At 45.2% G+C, this 24,502-nt stretch overlaps 1 protein-coding gene across 5 annotated transcripts in view; it reads right to left on the reverse strand.

The window, feature by feature from the left end:
* DIXDC1 (DIX domain containing 1) overlaps window positions 1-24,502 on the reverse strand; it is a 44,766-nt gene that overhangs the window by 3,862 nt on the left and 16,402 nt on the right. For 2 of the 5 annotated variants that reach the window (XM_075442539.1, XM_075442538.1), the window contains 18 exons: window positions 23,975-24,104; window positions 22,484-22,609; window positions 20,513-20,762; window positions 18,738-18,845; window positions 12,456-12,568; window positions 10,756-10,904; window positions 7,589-7,678; window positions 7,428-7,481; window positions 6,467-6,517; window positions 5,314-5,418; window positions 4,658-4,759; window positions 4,035-4,127; window positions 3,873-3,944; window positions 3,086-3,172; window positions 2,766-2,927; window positions 2,573-2,639; window positions 883-991; window positions 221-329 (listed from right to left, as the gene is read on the reverse strand). In XM_075442539.1, coding sequence (XP_075298654.1) covers window positions 221-329; window positions 883-991; window positions 2,573-2,639; window positions 2,766-2,927; window positions 3,086-3,172; window positions 3,873-3,944; window positions 4,035-4,127; window positions 4,658-4,759; window positions 5,314-5,418; window positions 6,467-6,517; window positions 7,428-7,481; window positions 7,589-7,678; window positions 10,756-10,904; window positions 12,456-12,568; window positions 18,738-18,845; window positions 20,513-20,762; window positions 22,484-22,609; window positions 23,975-24,104 — 1,977 coding nt within the window. Of the gene's footprint in view, window positions 1-220; window positions 330-882; window positions 992-2,572; window positions 2,640-2,765; window positions 2,928-3,085; window positions 3,173-3,872; window positions 4,128-4,657; window positions 4,760-5,313; window positions 5,419-6,466; window positions 6,518-7,427; window positions 7,482-7,588; window positions 7,679-10,755; window positions 10,905-12,455; window positions 12,569-14,903; window positions 15,534-18,737; window positions 18,846-20,512; window positions 20,763-22,483; window positions 22,610-23,974; window positions 24,105-24,502 lie in introns of those variants that run through there. The other 3 variants (XM_075442540.1, XM_075442537.1, XM_009944639.2) reach the window with 3 other exon arrangements.

Genomic DNA, 24,502 nt, shown 5'->3' on the forward strand with positions numbered 1-24,502 from the left:
GGCAATTGCAATTACATTCAAGTAATTGCTCTGGCTGGGGATGAAAACATCCCATTTTAGCACCTTACAAGAGGAGCTTAATCTACAGTCATGAAAACAGACAGTCTGTTTGGGGGCAAGTTTAAAGATTTCATTAATTTAGAACTGAAGTGACCACAGTCTCCAGGGTTGTGTGGTAACACTGAACCCAAAGCAGCAGACAGCTAAATTCCACACTTACCTCCTCCTTGACTGTACCAAACTCTGGATCCAGGGCTTTGAAGTGGTACCGGTGGGTTCCTTCACGATCAATAGCTACCTTAAAATCCTTCAGAGTCACTTCCCCTAACCTGCAAGGGAAGAGGCTTGGCACTGTCCCATGGTACACCATTACCAGATTTAGCTCAAGTGTTACTACATTGCATGCAGAGCCACAGCACAAGTCTAGCAAGGCATGTGGCACCCTGGCTACAGCGATGCGAAGTGCGTGCCCCTCCAGGAACGCACCTGTCAAACCCAAGGTCCTCTTCAGAGGAAGAATTGCCTCCTGATGTACTAAGAACCCCCTCAAACCAGCCTTTTTCACTTTCCCTTTTGCATTGACAGCCATAGTTGTTTTGACAGGAGCATCCTGCACTACATGCCACAATAGAACTGCTTGTCTGCTTTCTCTTGCTCTTGGAAGTTAATAAAAAAGAGATGAGTCTTAGGACTCTAAAACTACACCAGCCAGGGGACTGCTTTAGGCAATTTTCTGCAGACAATGGTATGAAATCCAATGCCCAAGTTAATGCACAGCAAACCTGTGCGAGTGGTGACCATACCCAGAAGAGATCAGACTAATGCTTTAAGGGAAACAAGCACCTCCCACATCAGTGTCAGCAAGGCAAAGTCAGATCTCACCTCTTTGGTATGCTGACCATGAAAGGTGTGAGGGAGCGGTCGGTGAAGTACAACACTTTGGTGCAGGCACTGGTGCTCATCACAGGTGTGCTGTGAGAATGAGGCAGTTCTGAAAAAAAAAAAAAAAAAAGAGCATAATCATTGTGGAACAGTATCTCCTGCTGCAACAGGAGACAAAAAACATGGTCTCAGCAAATTTGCCATCACAGCACTGAGCCTGGTGAAGGGAAGAGATTCTTAGGAGGGTGGCTAATCATCGCTGTTGGGAAGGGCTAGCTATTCCCCTGCTTACTGGAAAACTTGGCATTTTAAGGTAGGGTCACCATCCAGCTGTATTGTTAGCATGGAAGATTTGCCTAAAACTCTTCTCCAGGATTACTGTTCCATCCACAGAGGGGCTTGCTGCCACCATCTACTCCACAAACAGTCTATTCACTACCTCAGCAGTGCCAGGAGAACCTTTTTGGAAGAGAAAACGACTGAAGAATACCCCATCCAGTACAGCTACATTATCGCTTGCAGATGGGTAGAGCAGGATGAAGTGGCAGATCATCATCAAGGCAAAAGGTTATCTGTCTCCTCCCCATCTTCCCATTCTAGTTAGCCAGAATGGGTGTTTGTGCATAGATTTGTTTGCTCATTTGTGTTTGTCTCTCTGGCTACCTTATTCCCTGCTTCCCTGCAATGTGCTGTGTGAAAAGGTGAAGCAGAAGGTTCACACTCAGTGACTCTACAGTTTTAAGATTCCTAGCATGCAGAAAACACTATGGACATCCATTCAAAGGCTTTCTAATTTACTAAGCCTTTGGGGCCCCTTTTACAGCTCTTTACACCAAACGCATTCTATGTTTGTGGCTGCACAACTCAATTTTCCTGCTGCAGTGGAGGGGGATGGAATCTGCAAAAAGGGAGAGATACAGTTTGCACACAGAGAACACAATTGTGGCTGCTCTAAAAACTACATTTCATGGTAGAGGAGGGAGAATCCAGCAAATCCTCCCCACAACCCACTTCAGGCTTCCGCGTTCCTCTCCTACTTTCCTCCACAGCTTGTATTTCCAGACTACACTTCTGCTGGACACTACAAAGCAGCTGAAAGGTGGAGGCCTTTGTCTTTCCCCAGTACCTACAGTCCCCTACAATCTCATAGACTTCTAGGTGACATTTACAACCAACATTGGAAAAAACAGCCTTCATGATGAAAAACAAATGTGGAGCTACTGCAGCTAGAGCCAAGACACATGGTGTCAGAAAGGGCTGTGCTGTTACACATACATAAGAGGAGCTAGACACTGAGGGGGGAACAGGGGAAGAGGCAACTGTACAGTTATCTGTATCCACTAGATGGTGCAAACCAGTAGGAAAGCTGAAATAACGTCATATTTCCCACTCATCCCAGGGGTAACTGTCATAGTTATTTATACTGCAGTACTACCAAAGTGGCCCAGACAGACTCCCACTGTGATGGTGCTTTACAAACAAGCAGACATAGATTGTCTCTGCCCCCCTTCCTTTCCAGTGTAGTCTAATCTGTACATCAAATGACTAAAGGGAGGAAAGTGAGCTCTGGTAAACAAAATAAGCTGGAGGTGGCATATTCCCAAGGGGATGCTACACCCTGGACTCTGGCCAGGAAACCAGAGCAATGAATTTAGCAGTGGGAGGAGGGCAGGAGCTGAAAGGCACTTACTGGATTTGGGAGGCCAGGAGTCTCTACACTCATTTGGTGCTCTGCTTGCCAGTGATTTTCCCCGGATCTAGGGTGCAAAGCCAAAAGAGTGAGAACAAAGTAATTTCCCAGTTGGAGCTCTCATTGCTGCTTAGCTCTGGGTTGTGTGTGAGGGGCAGAAGTTAAGAGCCAAGTGCCCTAGGAAAGCCTTTACCCTTCTCTCTTGCCTCTTCTGTGTTTCCATGTGGTACAGCTGTTCCATCAGGCTGGAGATGCCCTGCTCCAGGCTGTCAATGGTGTGGTGCTGTGGATCATGACCACTGAAACTGTTCCTGAGGCTCCAAAGTGCATCACGAACCAGCTGCAAGTCATTGGTCTGCCCAAGAGACCACAAGTCAGACTAACTCTGGTTCTTCCCATCTAAAGCCACAGGTCTTAGAACAGGGAAATATCTCTTCACAAGATAATAGCTTCCAGTGTATCTGGAGCCCTCATCTGCATCTGGCTGGGAAAATATCCCTTAGATGCACTTACCCCTCGGTGGGCTGTGGGAGCAGTCCCTTTTCCTGCTGTCTGGAGGAAGCCATTGCTCTGAGCACTGTGACTGCTGTAAGCCATCACCTGTTCAGGGGAAGATGCATGTGCCACTAGGAAGGTAAGTGTTAGGACTTCCCCAAAGATCCCAGTATGCAAACTGCAAAATGATGAGAGGGCCTGAAGACTTTCCACAGTGATATAACTCCCATATTCTGCCATGTAAATACACTCACTAAGGAGTGTGCAAGCAGTCCTATAGGTCAGAGCATAAACATGGTTCTTCACATACAGGTGAAAAAAGAGAGGCAGAGACAGGACGGGGGCTTGCTGCTACATTAGAGAACTCTGCAAGCTCTGGTGAGCATAGTCAGTGTTCAAGTGGCACTGTGCAGCGACAGATATTGGGGCTGGCACTTTTTCTGCCAAGATGGTTCCAAGCGCTGAATATCATGGTAAACAGGGAAAGGAGGAGATAAGAAGCCAGAGTTAGAGCTGAAGCTAGAAGCCAAGAGTCTCCAGCATCCACTCGATTCTGTGCTCCCCTCACTGTTTCATCCCCTAGTATTTTGACACAAAAGGCTAAGCCAGAGTGCTCACTGCTGAGAGCTTTGGTAAGTTGGATGCTTTGTGGAGTCTGGCTGTCTTGGTTAGGGCACTGACAATGAGACTGCAGAGCCAGGCCTCTCTGGGATGTGGTGGATGGTTTCTGGAGATAGGTAGCTAGAGGATGCTGGACAGAAACATCACTCCAAAAGTCAGACATTTAGACCAAGGCTTCCCATACCTCTTCAGCTTCTCTCTTCATGCAGTGAGCTAGCAGGGCCTCTTTGTGCTCCAGCTCCCACTCCAAATCCACCTGTGAGAGGAGTAGAAGAGTCAGCACAAACTGAGCCACAAAGATAAGCACTACCTCTAAGGACATCAGTGCAGCCCATCTACTCCGTACCTGTTGGTAGCTGGCCTCAGAAAGCTGCCTAAGCATTTCATCCAGTTTGGTCTGATGCTGCTGTAAGTGCCAATCCTTCTGGCCCAGTTCTTTCTGCAGCACAGTAATGAAGAGAATCAACAGGACAGTGAATAAGGCTCACAATCACCTTCCCATGGCAGGGAAGGTTATGTCTACCTGGACCAGGTTCCTCTACAGGCTGACTTACACAACGTGTATTTCTAACTAGATGTTGGAACTGAGTGTCAAAGCTTTTTTTGAAAAGATTAGTCAGGTTGTTGATGCCTGGAGTCCCCTTGCCCAGCAAAGATCCACTAATGAGGCCAGACAACTGTCCCAGAGAAAACAGATTCCTGAGGGATCAGTGGAGAATCAGGTGACCCAACCTAACCTGACAGGCTTCTGCACAAGTGTTAGATACTCAGAAAGCCATCACAGAAAAGCCATGACAATAAAAGATCTACTATAAAAAGCTGTGGGCAGAACACAAAGAATATCTGATCCCTCCATCTCATTACAAACATCTGTGGCTATTGCAACTTGTTCACTATCCATGGTGCCCTTCCCAGAAGTGACTGAGTGCCAGGGAGACAGCAGTCACATTCACAAAACTGAAGAATCACCAGATGCTGCCCCCAAGCAAAGCCTCCAGTGAAGAGAGGTTCCATTACTTTGTATTCCGCCAAGAGCCGGTTTCTTTCTTCAACCTTCCTCTGAAGGTCAACCTGCAGAATAACATATAACATAGTGTGAGGTAGGTATTCCTGAACAGTTAGCGACAACCTCTTTGGCCCTTGTGCTAAAGGGTGACCTGAGACCAAATATCTACAGAGTTCAAGGGAGCTGGTGTCTAAGGATGGCAACCTTTTGGACAGGACAGTTCGTTCCTTGCTCTTCTCTCTCCAGAGAGACACTGTGCACTGTGTCTCTCCACCTGTACACAGCTCCACCTATCAAAGTGCCACTTGCTAATCAAGGGAGCACAATGAGGAAGTAAGAATCCAACTGTACTGAAATCATCAGGGGAAGCCCCTCCCTGTTTCAGCTGAAGGTCTTGGAGGACAGGAAGTGGGACTGAAGAACAGGAAACCCCAGGGAGTCTCACAGCTGGCTAGTAGGCTGTGCAGTTTTTACTATGCAGAGACCTTTGGCTGTTCACTATCCCATGACCCCAAGAACTATGCTGAAACCACCAACTCCACCCTGTGGCTGCTGGAGCCCTCTGGTCCCACCAGCCTCCTTTTAAAATAAGCTAACCCTCAGCAACACAGTGACTCACGTTCTGGTTGTGCAGTTCCTCCTTGTCCATGTTTGCTCTCAGCAGTTCCTGCTTTAGCTGAAGAACTGAAGCATCCTGTTGAATCAGCCTTTGCTGTAAAGCGTCCTAGGAAAAGACATTATCTGTATTAAGTTGCAAGACAGAGGCAGAGACCCTTCCCTGGAAGTGAGCGACCTAGACCAGTGGCCATAACACAGTGGGGACACTCACAGGGCTGAAGTGTTGCCAAGGGCCCAAAAGAGAAAGAATTATATAGACATCTGCCCAACGGGCTCTCAGCCCTTCTGCTTTTCTCTTACCCAAAAGAGATTTCCCTGCCAACATTACGTCCATCTGGGACAGAGGGATTCCTGTGTTTCTGCCTGAACCTCCTGCTCCAGAAATGGCCTGACAATTTGCTCTTATGGAAGAAAACAGCAGTGTCTTTGGAGGGTCTTTTCAGTCGCCTACAGCTAGTGTCTCCAGTCATACATCTGCAGACAGCAGGAGGCAGCCAACGTCAGCCAAGGACACATGGAAACTTAAGCTCTCAGGGTGCCGTAGTTGTGTGATGAAATCCTCTCTGAAGAGGCCAAAGTCAAGACTAATTCTGCACCTTTCACTCAGTGTTACCCAGAAGTCAGATCTCTACCTTGGACAGCTACTGCTGTTTGCTTCCTTCACAGGAGCCTGACAGGCAGCTCTAAAAGCACCTCTGCTCAGGAATAGATTACTAGCGTTCAGAACTCCAGAGGAAGAAACTGAGCAAACAGGAGCCAAAGCTGTGAAAAATACTACAGCTGAAGAGCACAAGGATCCGCCAATGCTCTTTTTCCTCTGCTGTCAAGAATAAGTTCACTAGGCCAATCCTACTGGGTGTACCCCAAGACGGGGGGGGGGGGGGGGGGGGGGAAGACCCATGAGAACCAAGCAGGCATCCAATACCTCATATTTTTAGGGAAAACAGAAGAGAGGGGACATTAAACCACAATCCTACAGACAGAAACAGAACCCAGGAGATGTGCCTGCAGTCTCTCTCCAGAGCTGGAACAAGTCACCTAATAAACTCCCTCCACAATCTACGAGTCCTACAGTTGCTGCTAGACCTACTCATGGGCTGCATCAGACACTAAAGCTTTACTATTTATATTTGATGAAGTGCACCATTCCTCACCTTTATTCCCTGTAGGTTTCGAGCTTCTTGTTTGTATTTCAATAGCTCCTTCTGTAAATGCAACACAATTTGATTAAACAGCATCTTGTCACCTCTTCAAAATCAACCAAAGTCAGTGTTCTCTGTCCCCAGACACGTGCTTTAGAAGAAAGTACATTCCACCTTTTCCCACAGATCAAAAAGCATGTCAGGCCCTGAGCTATTTTAACTTTTTAATGAGTTACAAACATGACAAAACAGTTGAGTGGCTCCCTAAGCCCCTGCTATTGAAGCCATGAGAGAAAAAGATTGCCTAGTCCCCCAGATTTGTCCTTCAGGACAACATCAAATACTTCTCTCCCAGCATCAGAAGTGAACCCAGAGCCAGCATCAGCAGAAAGCTGAGCTAAGGCAGCCTTGACAGGGCAGGTTCTTCTTAGCTGCATTTACTACCTACTGGAAAGATTGCTTCTATTCACACATGGCTAGGAACTTAGCAGCTGTCTTGGATAAAATTTTGAGAAGCTAGTGCAACCTGAATCTCTCCAGCCTCAAGAGAATGCAGGAAAAAAAACTATTTCAGGGCTCTTCTAAATTCCAGTAATACTTAGATATTTGTTTTACCAGCATTGGCTTGAGGCAAAGTGAGGGGGAAGCATATATTTTTCTGGTGCTATCCCACAAACTTTTATTAACTGCTAATACGGACACAATAAACACTTCCCAGCCAAGTATTGTGAGTGCTCTCTAGGTCAATAATTATGGTGTCAGGGAAGCAGGTACCTACCTTCCTGTAGGGATGGAGATCCCACACAGCAGAATATAGGAACAGAGCTGGACCCCTAACACAATATATTCCCCTGTCATCTGTTGTGTTGTCTACCTCCCCCTCTCTCCACTGCCAAAAAAAAAAGTCAAGTAGGATAGACTCTGCAAAGATCTCTTGACCCAAAACCTCTTTCTTCATTTGTCCCCCTCTAACCTTCAGGTCTTGATTTTCTTCCACACTCTGGTCCAGGCGACTTCGGATTATGATCTGAATGTAAAAATGCCATGGTTATTGTTGTGCAAGACACCTGCTTATGGCAGAACAGTACAAAGGGCAGCTTGATCAGAGAAATGTAGGTACAGCAATGTGCTCACCAGCTGCTCTTCGGGGCAGGCTCCACGTTCACAAAGTTCAAAGGACCCTTCCTGCTCATCCTCAGGTAAAGACCCATTGAGCAACAAAGCCTGGAAAGATGAAGGAAAAAATATCCTCTTCATGGGTTTCAAAGGAAAACAGGCTAGCTGCAGCTGTGGCTAACAGTCATACCTATCAACAGGCTCTAAACAGTTTCACTTTCCATTTCTGCGGACTTACTCCCCTCAAAAATAAGTGGCTTTTTTTAGGAATGAACAAGAAGATTTATCCCCTGAAAAAGCTCTCCTAGAGATATCTGTCAGCCAATACTCTTCTCCACAGAAAGATACAAAACACTGACAACAACTCAGATTTTCAGGGGGTGAAGTCTGTCTCAGCCTTCACTACAATAACAGATTTGTAGTCTAAAGCAGAGACTGAACCAGGTTTATGTTTTAAGGCTTCTCTTCTGGAATGAGACTGAAGCGTCCCCTGCTGAAAGAAGCCATTCTCCTAACCACACATCTACAGAAGACTTTAGAAACAGGATGTTCAGGGAAGCCTAACTCTGTTCTACATTAGACAAGACCAAGACACATTCAGAACTATTGTCCAAGTGAGGGAAAAGCCCTCATCCACACAGTCCATGAAAGTCTTAATCTATGCCCTGTGCTTGAGGAAGGCTACTAGAAGCACAGTATTAACTCCTTCCGCAGCTCCAAGACAGCTCAGATGTCTGCAGAAAGATGCCAGAATTCCCACAGCAGACTGAATCCAGCCTGAAGGAGGGAAAAGTGTGCACTGTAGGAAGTGTAACTAGCATGACCAGGCCAGATCTCCAGCAGGGTATACCATACTGGTTTTCTCTTGCTAATGGTTTTTACATTGACCACTCTGTCTCTAACTTCTAGGACTCAGGGCACTTGGTAAGTACCAGGGTGTTGCTTACAACTGGACACATTGGAAGCAGTCATGCCTCTTGCCTTCAGTTAGCTTTCTAGTTTATTTCTATTAGAACTCCACAGCTAAAACCAAAATATCCCACTTGCAGCAATACTCCAGTTCAGCCCCAAAAGACCTCAAGACTGACAGGTCAGGTTCTGCCTGCTGACAATCTTCCACAAAAGCACTGCAACTGCTGCCAGATAGCAAATAGCTATCTGTATTCAGTTAATGCAAAAGCTTTTTGGAAAACTGTTTTCTGAGTGCATCCCAAGGTCCTTCCAGTACTCAAGGAGGAATGACATGGGAACATAAACTGTGATGGTTTTAGCATCTTACAGGGTATACATACATCAGGTCCCTAATATTTCAATCAGCCTCTCATGAATTGGAGTCTCTTAAGTATTGAGCAAGAGGGAGAAAATCAACTAATCAAATCCAATTTCTTGGTTAGCAACATCAGCTGCCTCTTCCTACTCCCAGGGGATGAGAGAGCAGCAATGCCAGCTGCTTTTCCTCACTCCTGAAACACAAGGCTGGGGTTGGAGGAACAGGACATGCCAGTCCCACCTCTCTGCTCCCAATGGGCACATCATGCAACCAGTGAACCAAGAATTTATTTTTTTTTTTTAGTCTTTTGTTTGCTCCCCTTTGTCCACAGGAAAAGTGCCCACCCGCCCACACCCCACCCTCCATCCTGGCTGCCTATGCTTCTCACAATCTCTGCTTTGTTTACTGGCACATAAATATTTACAATTCAAAGCCAGTATGGTTCCCAGCACAGACAAAAAAGAATATTTCTGAGAGTTCAGGGTCTTTACCATATGGATCAGGGGCTCTACTCCCCATGCAGAGTCAAACACATTGGGCTGAGGGTCATTTGGTCAGGGAGGAACTGGAAGAAGGCAGCATGGAAAAGGTCCTGCAAATAAATAGTTGCGTAGAGAATGTGCCAAATATTATAGTTCAGCCCAGCTCACTGAAAGACTGATGCAAGTCTGCGTGACCCCTGATCAGCTCTGTGAATCTTGATTAATTTCCTGATGTGCCTTGTCTCTCCGCATTACTTCTGATCACAAATCACAGAAAGACTACTCTATTCTCTGATACTGCTAACAAAACCTGCAGGCTGCTAAGTGTCCTGGTGAAGAAGGGGAATCCCAGCCCTAGCATGTGGGAAAATGCTGCTGCATTTTTACCATTTTGCACAGTAACATATGTGCTTTGCATGGTGACAACGCATACAGAGTCAGCATAGCATCACGGGACAGGGCACCAAGCCAACGAACCCAGCTAGGATCTGGACTCCAACCAAAAGACAGACATAACCACCTTCCAAACACAGTCTTTGTTTTAGATTCTCTACAATGGCTCTATTCTTACCTGCACTCAATGTGCCTTTAGACCTCTCACAGTCCACCTAATTACTAATAGTGAATATCACTAATCTTCAGTCTTCATAGAAATATAATCTTCCTCTCTCTCTCTCCTTCCCTACTGAATAAGAGCCTCAAATCACGTCAACACCAAGTTTTGAAGAAGCCCGAGCTAAGAAAAAGAAAAGGTTGTGTCTGAATTGCACAGACTGATGTTAAAATCCTTTCTCTGAAATCCTGGTAAATATATTGAGGCTGGGAAAGTTGCAGCCATCTTTCCTTCTCCCCTGGGCTCTCTTGGTTAAGCATGCTACACAACGATGGGGGACAGGCGCACCCTGCCCCAAGCAAGACTGTGGCTGGATCCAGCTGTCTTCTAAATCACATCTGTGACATTGGAAAGCACAGTTTTGGCACTGTCCATTCTGGAAAAGGTGACCAGCACCAAATCACAATCACAGGAGGCCAAGTGAGCCTAAACATTGCAAGAAAGTAAGATATTGGAGTGCTTAGTAGCATTCTGTTCCTGCATAAGGTCTCAGCTGGCTGCAGCCAATTTACCCCAATACACGCTATCAGAAATACCTCCTCATTCCTGAGGAACTCTTCCCTGAAGGGACTTATCCCACAGGGTGAAACACTAGGGAACAGGGAAGAGCCACTGTCCCTATTTAACTGAGGTGACCCAAGAGACCAACTGACTTCTTGCACAATCACCCCAGGAGACCTCACTAGACCAGGACTCTTATTCAACTCTCTTGAGTTCCAGGCCAGTGTCTCAACTGCAAGATAACCTCTCTTCCAGCTACAGCTGGTGGAAAAACAAATGCATATGGAAGGGAACTCTGGCTGAGAAGAAAATCTATTACCTGCAAACCTGAAATCATCTTCTTCGCTTCCTCCATTTCCTTTTCCAAATGGTCCTGTTGTTCCAAAAGCTGCTCCTCCCATGAATTCTCCAAATATGACCCAGGGTTACCTGCTTGCCACTCTGGCTGGAAACGAGATTCTGTCTCTTCTGGAAGAGAGAGCAGCTGAATGTGGTCATGACAGACAGGGGAGTCCAGAAAAGACTTGCATCACACAATAATTGCCTGCTGTCCACACTAGCTATCACTAACAAACCAGCATGTCTTCTTGTAAGTATTAAGTAAATTGCTACAGGTGTGACATCTTGTCTAATCTCAAGGATTTATGCCTCATTCTTTATGCAAAGGAAACTTGCGTGCATACACATATACCAAAGATAAGCATCCCTCCCCTTCATTAACTTTGCTGCACCTGATTCCTCCGTACTGGAGATTTCAAAGCAACATCACAGGGGACAATGCACTGCACCACGTGTGGCATAAAATGCCTAAGGGGAGAAACCAACTGTGGGATTTGAAGACCACATCTTAGTGTCAGAGGGTGCACCAAGGACCCACTGAAGGCAACATTAAACAGTGTTTCTACTTGTCAAATAACATGGCTTTCTCAAGGTAGACAACACACCCAATTCCAAAAAAGGCTTTTCTCTTAATAGCAAGTTTAATAGCCTCGCATGCTTTTTCTGACCCCACAGCATAAGCTGAATCACTGGTTAACTATCATCCACTGGCTGGCCAAGGAATGTAGATGTTTTTTTTCTTCCCTAAGAAGGGATGATGTTTGATGAGTAACAATCATAGCAGTGCTTGTTAGCTAGTTGACCAAAAATGAAATTGGCCATTGCAAGCTGCTGTGCACCTGTAGACATGCAGCTGTCATATCCTACTGTATGGGCAGCAAGCAGACACAGGACAGCTAAGAATTTAAGGAATAGCTACAGCCTGCCAGCTACTTCAGCTGCTGAGGTACGTGTGCCAAATACTTTCGAAGGAGCACTGAAGCAGGACTACACTGGCTGAGGCAGCAAAGCACTTCCTATGAAAGCTTCTATGTCATTTGCGCTTGGGATGGATGCTAAACAGAGAGAGTTATTACTAGGCTGCATTTCTGAGAAGGAAAAGAAACAAACTTCTTAAGGAACTTCTATGAAAATGTTTCCTTCAATCTGCACGAAAATTTTAAATGCCCTGTGATATGGTCAGTTTACACTTGGGGCAACACAGCAATGACTTCTCAAGGCGAACACCACGACAATACTATAACTGTTCAATTCCTTGCAAAGAGCCACTTGACCTATATACACATGTGTTGTAAATACAGACCCTTACACAAAGTCAAGTAATGCACCATGGGCTTGAAAAGCTCACATGGACTCCTTAAGGGAATTTAAAATGTTTTTTTTTCCAACATGGCCTAATGACATTGTGATGAAAGCATTCACCCTACAGTGAAAATTATATGACTCAAAACTTCTCCAGAGCTTTTTATTTCTCAAGCATTATTTTGCAAGCCTCACAGACATTGTCATATTATGGCATTATTGTAGTGTTAGAAGTTTTGGAATTTAGTTTTATGTGAACAGATACTCAGCATCACATTCTCTACGTTCATCTCAGTCACTGGGGCACTTTTCAGCAAGTTTATGATATGAACAAATCCCAATGAAAGTGTGAGCTATAAAGCGTTATCTGTAAGGTACCTATTTTAGTTTCTATTTGTTCATTGTGGATGATAACAAGTCTTTCCTTCTCCTCTGATGGGGCTACAGTGGATTCGCTCTTCACACTATGGATAGGACTGGGTGATGTAAGACTGCAGAGGAAAGGAGAAACAGTTACTTCTAGTGCTTATCAACATCATCCTTATCTAAGATAAAAGTAAATAAGCAGGTAGGCTTGTTGAAACTAAAAATTATCTGCATACCACAGAAGCCATCAACAAACCAAGCTGGGTGTGTAACTTTTCCATCACTCTACATCAGCGTCATAGAAGGCTAACTGATAAGTAGCATGTGTCTCTTCATTTTCCTTAACAGAATGCAAGTTTGAGACTGCCACCACAGAATTCACATACACTCATATAGGGGTAAGATCACACTCTGCTGAAAGTCTTCTCAGAAACAATTTGCTGCAAGCCTTATGTTCATACTGCAAGCTGAACAAAAAGCCACCCTGGCTTGCTTCATCTCTTGCTCCAGCTTTCAGAATCACCACTTCATTAACCTGAAATTCCAAGGACAAAATATTTTTGGAAGTCAGATACCACTCAGTCATGTTCTTAGGTTAAAACTCCTTGAAACTAGCCACAAATTTACACTGGAGCCATCTCAGCCGACTGTGAGGTTCAAGCAATCTATTTTCAGAAATTCTTCTTAAATGCATCACCCAGACAACATCAAAAGGTGGCTGAAGCTCACTGACCCATTCAATGTACCTCTCAAGTCACAGGAACTAATCCTTGCAAGTGTAAGCGGGATTTAATTTTTCATACTCCCCAGTACAGAAACAAAGGAGAGAGAACAAAAAGAAAACAGTGTGGAAATAATATAACAGGTTTAAAAAAATAAGAGGCTTCAACAATTCACCTTCTGCATCTTCCCAGCACTGCTGCTACATATTCCACAGCTCTCACAGAATCAGAAAAGCCTTGCAATAGAGATGGAAATTACTTGATAGCAGCTCCCATCTGGTCTACTCCCACAGTCAGTGCTGGCTTCCTTTTCATTTATATTACAGACTTTCAAGCAGTCTAGTTTTAATGGTCCAGACTAAATGGATTTTCACCATATTAAAAGAAAAGATGAATGCAACTTACTAAGTGAAAGAATAACCATCTTCTAATGGGGACCTCTACCAGCTACAGTACTTGTTTTTTTTCTGCTCAGACAGGGTGTGTGTGGTTGCTAAAGGGGTCCAGGCCATCTGGCTTTGCAATAGGATGTACCTTCAGGAAGGCTAACTCCACTACAGCAGTCCCTGATTAGGTACTTTTTGTACATAACATTTGTAACCAGTGCCCTGCTCCTGCTTGTCACTGAATGGGTGCACAGCACAAAGTTAAAATAATTGTTTGGGAGCACAGAGAGTACTATTGGGCTTGTATTATATAATAGGGTCAGAGGAAAGGAGGAAACTTTCCAACAGCACAGGTGCAAACAGGAAGCCCAGTTGATCTAAAAAGTCCAGTAACTCAGAGCTATTTTACTTCTTTCTAGGAACTGATCTCTATATTCCCCCCACATATTCTGAGTGGATACTGTGAATGTGCCATCATCCTGATAAGGCCACTGAGAAGTGCAGTGCTGGCTCTATCCATGCAAAAGACAAAAGAATGAGAACTGTCCTAGAAAAACAGTATTAGCAACTGTTGGGCAAGAAGGTGGTGAAACTGAGGGATGGGCAAGAGCAGGGAACTGGGAAGAAGAACGAGGAGGACAAAACACATGGGGATACAGAGCCTGGAAATAACATTCCCCTCTTCCAAAGTCTAATCCTCTCAGCTCTGGATCCACATCCCAAAACAAATACAAAGGATTCCACCTGGGGCAGGGGCTGGGGTTAAGTGGTCACTACAGGTCTCCACAGCATAGACAGTTTTACAGACAATTGCTTAGGTATTCCTATGTCCACAGTCCCCTTTCAAGGCAGTTTCCCTGTTCTATAAGGTCACTGGGTTCACACAGCATCAGTGACAACCTCTCAAACCATGCCAAAAAGTGAAAGAGCCACTGAGATGCACTCAGAGGAAGCAATAGCACAGGTCATGCTGCCTCATAAATTATGCCATCAAGTTAACACTGGAAACATTTCTATGTCGCTTGTATCTGTCACCAAACATGTTAGAGTATGAAATATCCAGTGCTGTAACTTGTTCTTTAAAGTACATAGCAATTCGCAATTAAAGCATGCAGAAATAAGTGCTGGGAAATTAAAGCTAGTTAAGACAGATTTATGATGCAAACTGTTCCACTTTATTCCTTTTACCGGTTGGTTTCTTAACCCATATTCTTTCTCCACCAAGTCCCAGAGTTGCCAGTGCCTGCACAGTCACTTTCGGGCAACAGCCCCAGTGATAAGTCTGAATTCTCATAAGTTTAATAAACACCCCATCCCTGCTGTTTCAAATGACAATGGCAACAATTGCTCACCATTTGACCTGCTTCCCTCCCATGATCCCACTTTAACCTTTCGCCTCACAGAATCCGTTTCCAGAGGAGCCTCAGGATTCTGGCTACAGACATGCCTTGTCCCTTCACACGCTCAGAATTCAGTGCAGAAGATGCCAGATCCTGTCAAACTACTGAAGAAATATTTGCAAGCCAGACCACGTTAGCTGAAAGATTCACAGCAGGAAAAAAAAAACCTCAGGGTCTTTGCAAGAAACAGTCAGATTGCAGATCAGCAGCCCCCACACACGTATTTGATTCCAGAGTCAGGGAATTCTGCAGCCTGGGTTCTGCTTTTGCTGGTTTTTCTCTCAGGTTATTTGTCTCTTGCTGCTGCATTTTGGTCAGCTGCACACCCAGTAGTTTTCATCACAACGACTGCGATCTGGATTGCCAGTGGTGTTTCTCATCCCATTCTGCCCTCTTTAGACTCCAAGCACCTGCTGCAGATGCCAACGAACAGCCAAGAGAAGGTGCTCCTGCAAGTAGTAGGTTCCCTGCTCTTCCAGGCTTGGATGCAGTCTCGGAAGACGGCATAAAGCACTTCCCAGCCCTGTGCACGGCTTCCTCTTCCTTGCTATCTCCAGCTCCCTCTCCCTCCTGCTGTCACACAGGCTGTGCAAGGCAGAGCCTTTTCTCTGAGATGCCTGGCTCAGAGTGGGGGAGGGAAGGCTGGTGGAAGGGGAGGAGAAAGGGAGACGGATGGGTGAGGGGCTCAGTGGCCTGGGAATCCATTTGATTTTGGCAAATTCTCCATGAATCATTTCAATTGCCTTTGCTTATTACAGCTTTTGTCTCTGTGAATTCTGTTATTCAGGCTGTGAGCTCTCTTACTGAAGAGTTAATGCAGAAATGAGCTGATGCTAGGCAGGGGACGCTGCCCTAGTATAGACACAACAGCAGCAATTACATGGAGGGGGATGGCTGCTGTTAATAACCACATCTCTCACTAATAAAAAAATGGTTTGTTTCTCTCAGCTGGTTCTCATAACTGAACTAGTAGATTTCTCTGGAAGGAAAGAGAAACAAGCATGTTGTTTTCATCATGAAGTCTGGTGTCAGCAGAAGACACTCCCAGGAGCTGGAGGTCAGATTGCTCCCAGTTTCTTTGGGTAGGTAACTGATCACTTCTGTAAAAATTCTCACCATTTTCTCACTACCTGAGACCCCACCTGCAGTCCTGCATCCAGCTCTGGAGCCCTCAGCACAGGACAGACATGGACCTGTTGGAGCAGGTCCAGAGGAGGCTGGAGAAATGATCAGAGGGCTGGAACACCTCTGCTATGGGGAAAGGCTGAGAGAGTTGGGACTGTTCAGCCTGGAGATGAGAAGGCTCCGGGGAGACTTCTGAGCAGCCTTCCAGTAGCTAAAGGGGCCTACGCAAGAGCTGGAGAGGGACTTTCTACAAGGACATGTAGGGATAGGACAAGGAGTAATGGCTGTACATGGAAAGATGGGAGATTTTGGTTAGATACAAGAAAGAAATGCTTTACTGTGAGGGTGGTGAGGCACTGGAACAGGTTGCCCAGAGAAGCTGTGGCTGCCCTCTCCCTGGAAATGTTCAAGGCCAGGTTGGATAGGCTTTGAGCAACCTGGTCTAGTGGAAGGTGTCCCTGTCCACAGCAGTGGGGATGGAATTAGATGATCTATAAGGTCCCTTCCAACGCAAACCATTCTATGATTCTTTTAGCAATAATATTACCATTACCATATGGTAAGAGAACTCATGACATTATGGGGAAAACCAAAAAACACAAAGTGATTTAGGATATGCAGAGAAATTTTCAGTCACCACCAAGATACACCCACATATGAGAAAACAGCAGTTATCTGGAAATCCGTTATGCGGTAGAAGAATACACATAAAATACTACAGCTACCATAAAATACTACAGCTACCATAAACTGAAGAATTAGTGGAGGGAGCAGCATGTTTCAGTTGCTGTCCTACTGAGATCACGGTATGAGAGTCAACACCAAAGTGTTGTGATATTATCCATGAAATCCTGTTGCCAAGACCAGAATTTTTACATCTCCCCTGGTACGACAGCTTCAAAAGTACACTCTATACTGACATCATGTGGAGGCAGTGCTCCAATACTGCCTCACATGGAGCTGCCACACTCTTCCAAGTGCGTATGTCTGTCTATAAACACAACCTCACAATGATATACAGCAAACTCTGGGTATAAGTACAAACGATTGTTTTTTCTCCACTGTTGAGCCAAGCAACCTTAATTCTCAGGTACATGGAAGCCTCTTTGTACTACGGATCATCAAAAGTAGCCTCAGAAATCCTGTGGAGACATCCTGCCTGCTGAGAAACTGTCAGTGTCAATCTGTCCTAGGAAAACGAACCTCCTCACTCCCGCACAAATCGTAGGCATGGGGTCTAGCTGAATCACTCTCAGGGAGCAGCCCAGGCAGGACAAGGAGACGACAAAGCAGATTTGGGGCTTACACTGGGGACAGGAAACTGTGATTCTAAGAGCTGCAGCTATGCTCATGCAGCTCTGCCCTCTTAGCATGTTCCAGAAGAGATTAAATGGAGCAAAGCATCATATCCAAAGGGAGTTCTAATATATTCAGTTATGCAGTCATTTGTCTTCAAGCTAGTTTCTTGTTCTCTGGGGAAGAAGGGAAAGGCTGTCCTTTCCTATGAGACTATCCATGCTGGATCAGCTTCCCCACCGTAGCACAGTTCTTCAAAGGCTCCTTCAGCTACAATGTCTCTCCTATATCCATGAAAACAACACAGCCACACATCTTCCCTCTACTCTCCACTGCTCAAGTAAATCGGGGCAAGAGTTTTGACTTCTGCCCCAATACAAAGGGTAGTAAGAAGAGCTTGTAAGGCATCAGTGTAATGTGTTGTAGCTGGCACACACTTCTCATGTTCACAGCTGCAAGTTGTGGTACCTCCTTTTGGCAATGTATTAAATGCTGCCATTCTACCAATCCTGTCTTCTACAGGTTCCATGTCTTTAGCCTCCACTTGCACCAACTTGACCTTGCTTAACTTGTGCAAAGAACCCAGTGAAGGCTGCAGGCTGTTCATAGCACTGAGCACATATTTCTCAGGATCCAAGTCCTACTTCAAAGGGGAAGTCACCTCCAAGAGAAACCATACTGAATGCTGACTTTCATGCTTCAGAGCAGTACACAGGAGATCGTTCAGTAAAATAATTAAATGCTGCACTCTAGACTGAAGGGGAAAGTCTGGGGGATGGAAGGGTAAATTAAATAACTGTAAATCTAGAGACAGTTAAAGGTGACAGATGAGAGCACAATGGCAATGAAGACACAGCTGCAGATTCCCCCCCGACCATATATCTGGACTGAGGGTTGGACTACATGACCCACAGAGGTCCTTTCCAACCCCTAATATTCTGTGATTCTGTGATTAAAGACTGGTGTGTGCCTGTAACTGCTGTTTAAATCCACATGCCCCCTCATCTCCATGTCTCAGGAGATTCAGGTTCCCAGTAAAAACTTGACCTATGTCTTTCCTAATCCTATTCCCCCCATATCACTGATGGACATTCCAGAGCTTTAGACAATTATGACTCAGAAGTAACTCAGTCTTATCTATGTGATCATATCATGACTGAGATCAATTTTATCTGTAGGAGAAATGGCAGTGAACCATTGCTTCATTTTGGCTCCTGAGGCTTCATTCTCCAGATCAGACAGGAGGCTACATGCTGGGAATCCTCTTCTCTATCAGAGCTAACCAGATCACAGTGATAAGAAAGAGCATTCTAGGCAATGTCAATGGACCACAAGCGGAGAGATTTTGGCAATAACGTGCCTTACCTGGAAGAGTGGGACTCCAATGGCATGGTCTGCTGCTCTTCATACTGCTGCACCAGTGCCCGGACACTCCAGTTGGGATTTTCAATCTCCTCATCCATGCTGCTATTTCTGTAGATAATAATCATAGAATGAAGGAAGCCTCACCTGATAGGAGCAGAAATTCTTCTTGTCTCCAAGAAGGATGGTAGGAAAGCTAAAAAAGGAAGGTAAGAAGGAAGGGACAGCTAGAAAACTGCCAATTAAGAAAATTCTCCTATTAGAGAACTCCATCCCATCTTCTTGGTGTGAGGGAAACACAGGCAAACAGGCCCTCTCCTTTTAAACTCATTCCCAGTTCTGTGACTAGAAAACTACAAAAGCTCTGGGAAGGCAAGGAAAAGAACAGAAGCTGCAAATAGCACAAGGACTGGCTTTTCTGAAGAACTTCTGTCTCAAGGCCTTTGCAAGAGAAACCTTTATTTTTCAACAAAATATACCATTTCAACCTCATTACCAAACTGCTTCATGAGTACTCCCTTGAGCCAATATAATATGCGCAAATGACCTTCAGCTGTGTAAAGTAAACCCTCAGTAGACCACCATCTGAATTCCATTTAAATGGAATGTAACGTCATTACTATTATCATTATAATCTACATAGCACCTTTTGCAAGTGTTACATGTGCTCTTCAGAATTACACATTCCCTTCTGTACATGGATCAAGTCCCTTCATTATCACCAGAACTCCTCTGCTTACATGGTAGGCTGCATCAGCTGATTAACAGCACACAACACTGCATCTGCCTGTACAGCAGTAAGTGTAACACCGGGGTCAACAGCGATGTAGAAGACAGAATGGACTTGTACAACAGGCTAAATGCCTCAATTCTGGAAGTAACTGCTCCCAGATCTGTAAACAGTACCCGTAGTTAAGACCTTATTTTGTTTCACTTTAAATGAAAATGTCTCCAAGTAGACATCACTTTGAGGGGACTGGAACATCTCCCCTACGAGGAGAGGTTGAGGGAACTGGGCTTGTTCAGCCTGAAGAAGAGAAGGCTGCGAGGGGACCTAATAAATGCCTACAAATATCTGAAGGGTGGGTGTCAGGAGGATGGGGCCAAGCTCTTTTCAGTGGTGCCCAGTGACAGGACAAGGGGCAATGGGCACAAACTGAGGCACAGGAAGTTCCGTCTGAACATGAGGAAGAACTTCTTCCCTCTGAGGGTGACGGAGCACTGGAACAGGCTGCCCAGGGAGGTTGTGGAGTCTCCTTCTCTGGAGATATTCAAGACCCGCCTGGACAATGTCCTGTGCAGCTTGCTGTAGGTGACCCTGCTTCGACAGGAGGGTTGGACTAGATGACCCACAGAGGTCCCTTCCAACCCCTACTATTCTGTGATTCTGTGATTCTGTGATCACTAATAAAAGGCACCGTGCTCAGCGTGAAATGGGGAAAATGAGGCAGCAGTGATCACTCTGACTTGGGCATAAAGAACTGTTCCTTTCCAGCGAGGTAACAGAGATCCAGCAGTTATTTTGCTGTAAAACCTGAAAAGAACCTGGGATACCTGCAGTCTTCATCATGACGCAGCCAGGCTAGCTCAGTACTCCCCTTTGTTAGGCCACTATCTATTTAGGCTTCAGTGAGACATCAGTGGTTTGTCACTATTTGCACAATAGGAGAGCTACCTTACACCAGGAATTGTCAGGATAAAGATGCATTTATTTTAGAAGAAATTGGGCCCAACTGCTAATTTGACCTCACCTCACATAAACTGGGAAAACTCATTACCTCTGTCTGTGCCGGAAAACATCCCGGCCGGACTGCAAGACTTCTTGACGAACATCTGCCAGAGCAGCCACTGCCCCTTGGGCTACTGCAGCAACTGAGCGATGCCTGTGACTAGCAGATGATGCTGACAAGCTCTTCCCCACCATGGCAGTAGGACTATGATTCACTGCTCTCCCGGAGCCTGGTTTGAAATGAGCAGCTAAGGCCAGGATCAACCTCATGATAGATTTCAAGTTCCCATCAACAATATCTGCAAGACACAAATAAAGCCAAGGACAATGCCATTAACACGAAGTTCCACCAGAGCTGTATCTGACCAGCAAGCATGAATATAGTTAAACCCAATGGGACCATGCCAGTAGACAAGGACTATGCAAAAAGGACTATGCAAAAAGAACTGCATTACAGCATTGATGCTTAGCTCTGCCCCCTACAGATCACAAGTTTAAATCCTTTGAACAGGCCTGAGCCTTCCCTCAACAGCCATTTCCAGCTTACAAATAGAAGGTTATGTGACAGCACATAATTACTGAATGCTCACTGAAAAAGTACATCAGTTACTGAAGGCTACCCCTGTACTAGCAGTCACTTAAACTAGCAAATGGAATTTGCTTTTTTTTTTTTAATACTTGAGACCAGATAACAGCAATGTATTTCTTCAGCAATATCATCCTGTACCACAAAGTGTCTGTAGCACCTTGCAAGTGTTAACTAGTCAGTTTTAATATCACACCAGGCATTTCCCCCAGCATACAAACGAAGTCAAACACATTGATCTCAAGTTCACTGCGAAGATTAACCATTCTTTCAGACTAGGATATCTCAAAACAATTTAGTCAACCGAGATACTCAAAGTTCATTAAAATAATAGGAATAGGGTTTCCAAATATCAGAGGCAGCCTAAAAAAAAATTGTAAGTGCTGGAGGCATGAAGGCTGGTTATTACTTGCTTTAGTATCCAAAAAATTAGAAATAGCCAAAATAAGTCAGTGACTGTTACCTCCACGTCATTCATGAAGAAAATGAAGCCAAAAGTTTGTGTGAATCATTTGAAGTCCTAGAATAAGTCAATGACAGAACTCTGAGTAGAGCTCTGGAACGTGTCAGAGTCTCATGCCTGTATCCTATCCTATGACCACATGACATCATTTCATTGCATATCCAGGTTGATACCTCTGCTTATTAAGGCTTGCTAATATTGCTATCATTTCTATAGTCATGAGCTCATAAGACAAATTGCAACATCACTGAAAGAAACAGTATAGACTCCAATCTGCCAGTAGTAGTACTGTGGGAATAGAACTCATTACCTATATTTAAATTCTAAGCCTCTCACCAAGGCCTATAAACCACCTGCTTGTACTCTTCTAACAAGGGCCATGCATCCCATGCAGTCCATCTCAGCATTTTCCCCCTCTTCCTCATCCGAAGGGCCACAGACAATCAGAACTGTATCCCCTCCCTGTACAGTCAGCAAACAGTAGTGATTGGGGCCTGTCTCCCACCCCACACATCTATACACACACCAGCAATCCTTGTGACATCTGACCAAACCATGCCATAGACATGTGATTTTGCATATTGGGTCTCCTCCCTATTTACAGGCCATAAGAAATAGTATCACAGGCTTCCAGTGGACCAGAAATATTTTCCCCATGTCTGATTTCACAGTAGCAGGTCTCTATGTCCTTTTAGTGAAAGATTATGAGTCTATATTCCTCATTACACCATTACCTGATTTCTGACTGCTCAGTAGCAGAAGAAAAAGCACTTTTGTTTCTGTGCACTGTGCTGCTACCAAAAGCAGTCAAGAACACAGTATCATTCAACCCAAAATCTGTTACTAAACCATAGTAGGAAAGAAACAAAAATTCTCCCACAAACCAATATGTTATCTGCTTGATATGAAGCAAAGACAGAAACAGGCCTTCAACACAAAATCATCTGTGGTGACTGCCCAGCAGCACATACCTTTTGCTGATGTCTGATGCATGCGGATCTTTTTTGATGCCACAAACTGTAAGACTTTCTCCACATTTTCCCTCATCTCCTGGTGGCTACTGGGGTTGACGTGAATGCCATTCAACTTCTCACCAGCTGAAGGAGTGAAAAAACTTTATTAAAGAGGAACTGAAGTGCTTGGTGCTGTCACAGGAATTGCTATAGATGTAGGGCCTGATCTTATCTCTTGTCTGGGTACTGCAAGAGGCACACATGGCTTCTTGTCCTGCTTATAAGGTATCCAGTACCAGGAATAACTAGGTTGGAAACTGAATTGGTCTTACATGGCAAGGTTTTGGGAGCAGGGGGGCTACAGGGGTTGCTTCTGTGAGAAGATCCCAGAAGCTTCCCCCATGTCTGAGAGCGCCAGTTCCAGCCAGCTCTAAGCCAGACCCACCACTGGCCCAGGCTAAGCCAGTCAGTGACAGTAGTAGCACCTTTCTGATAACATATTTAAGAATATGCTGCACAACAGCAACCAGGAGAGAGGAGTGAGACACACAACTCTGCAGACACAGAGGTCAGTGAAGAAGGAGGGGGAGGAGGTGCTCCAGGCACCAGAGCAGAGATTCCACTGCAGCCTGTGGTGAAGACCATGGTGAAACAGGTTGTCCCCCGGCAGCCCATAGAGGTCCACAGTGGGGCAGATATCCACCCTGCAGCCTGTGGAGGACACAATGCCAGAGCAGGTGGTTGTGCCCTCAAGGAGGCTGTGACCCCATGGAGACCACACACCGGAGCAGGTTCCTGGCAGGACCTGTGGCCCCATGGAGAGGAGCCCACGCTGGAACAGTTCTTCTGGCAGGACCTGTGACCCCACAGGGGACCCACACTGTCTGTTCCTGAAGGACTGCACTTCATGGAAATGACTTATGCTGGAGCATTTCATAAAGAATTGTAGCTCATGTGAAGGACCCATGTTGGAAAAGTTCATGGAGGACTGTCTCCTGTGCATCAGAGCTCACACTGGAGCAGAGGGAGAATATGAGGAGGAAGGAGCAGCAGAGAAAATGCATAGTGAACTGACCACAACCGCCATAACCCACTCCCCTGCACTGCTCAGAAGGTAAAGAATTTGGGAGTGAAATTGAGCCTGGGAAGAAGGGAGTATCCCAGCAAGCAGGTCACTCTTTGAAAAATGCCACACTAACACCATTTTTCTGCAAGGTAAATCCTTGCATAACCCCATTTCAGCCTCATGGGAGTTGCTACGGTCCCTGACAGGTTTTAGCACATATGTAATAACTGCCCGCTAAAACATAAGGATTTTAACAGAGTTGTATTTATGATTTGCTTTATGATTGTTTTCTTTTGAAGTCACTCCTTCCCCACCCCTGCAAGTTCAGACACAGTCATTAACATCTGCCAGTATGCCTGACAGATGTCAGAGCCAAGGCCAGACTCTTCTACACAAGATCTAAAACTGCAAGATGAAAAATAGTGCCATATGGCATTACTGACCTACAATCTCAATGAGCAAAGCAAGAATGACTCCATCTCGAAGATCCTGTCTCAGGTCTCGGACCGGCTTTATTGTTGGCTGCTTCTTCAACTGGGAATTCACCCAGGCCACATATGCCTGTAGCTGTTGCTGAAAATAGAAAAAAAAATGTTTGTACGTCATTGCCATTTCAGGGGGAAGTTGCATAGCTCTCACTTTTCTCTTTCATCTTCACAGATCTGGTTGTCTTTTGCCCTTGAAAACAAACACCAGTGGTCTCATCTGAAAGCCTGCTGAGCACTAACTGACATCACTGCACACTGTGGTACAGCTCACTCCTCACCAGGACAGGAAGAGAAAGCAGGCAACACAACAGGACTCATGAACTAAGCACAGCTGAGAGGACAGCTTTGCTTTACATTACATTCAATCTAGGTTGGTGCCAAACCAATGTTGTCATCCCCTCATTTTTGGTGCCAGAACTGGTTCACTCACAGCATTTAGTGTCCCTTCCACACTATTTTCTTCTACATATCAAGAAAGTAGAA

Source organism: Opisthocomus hoazin, chromosome 24, assembly GCF_030867145.1.
Source record: "Opisthocomus hoazin isolate bOpiHoa1 chromosome 24, bOpiHoa1.hap1, whole genome shotgun sequence".
In the NCBI taxonomy this organism is placed as follows: domain Eukaryota; kingdom Metazoa; phylum Chordata; class Aves; order Opisthocomiformes; family Opisthocomidae; genus Opisthocomus; species Opisthocomus hoazin.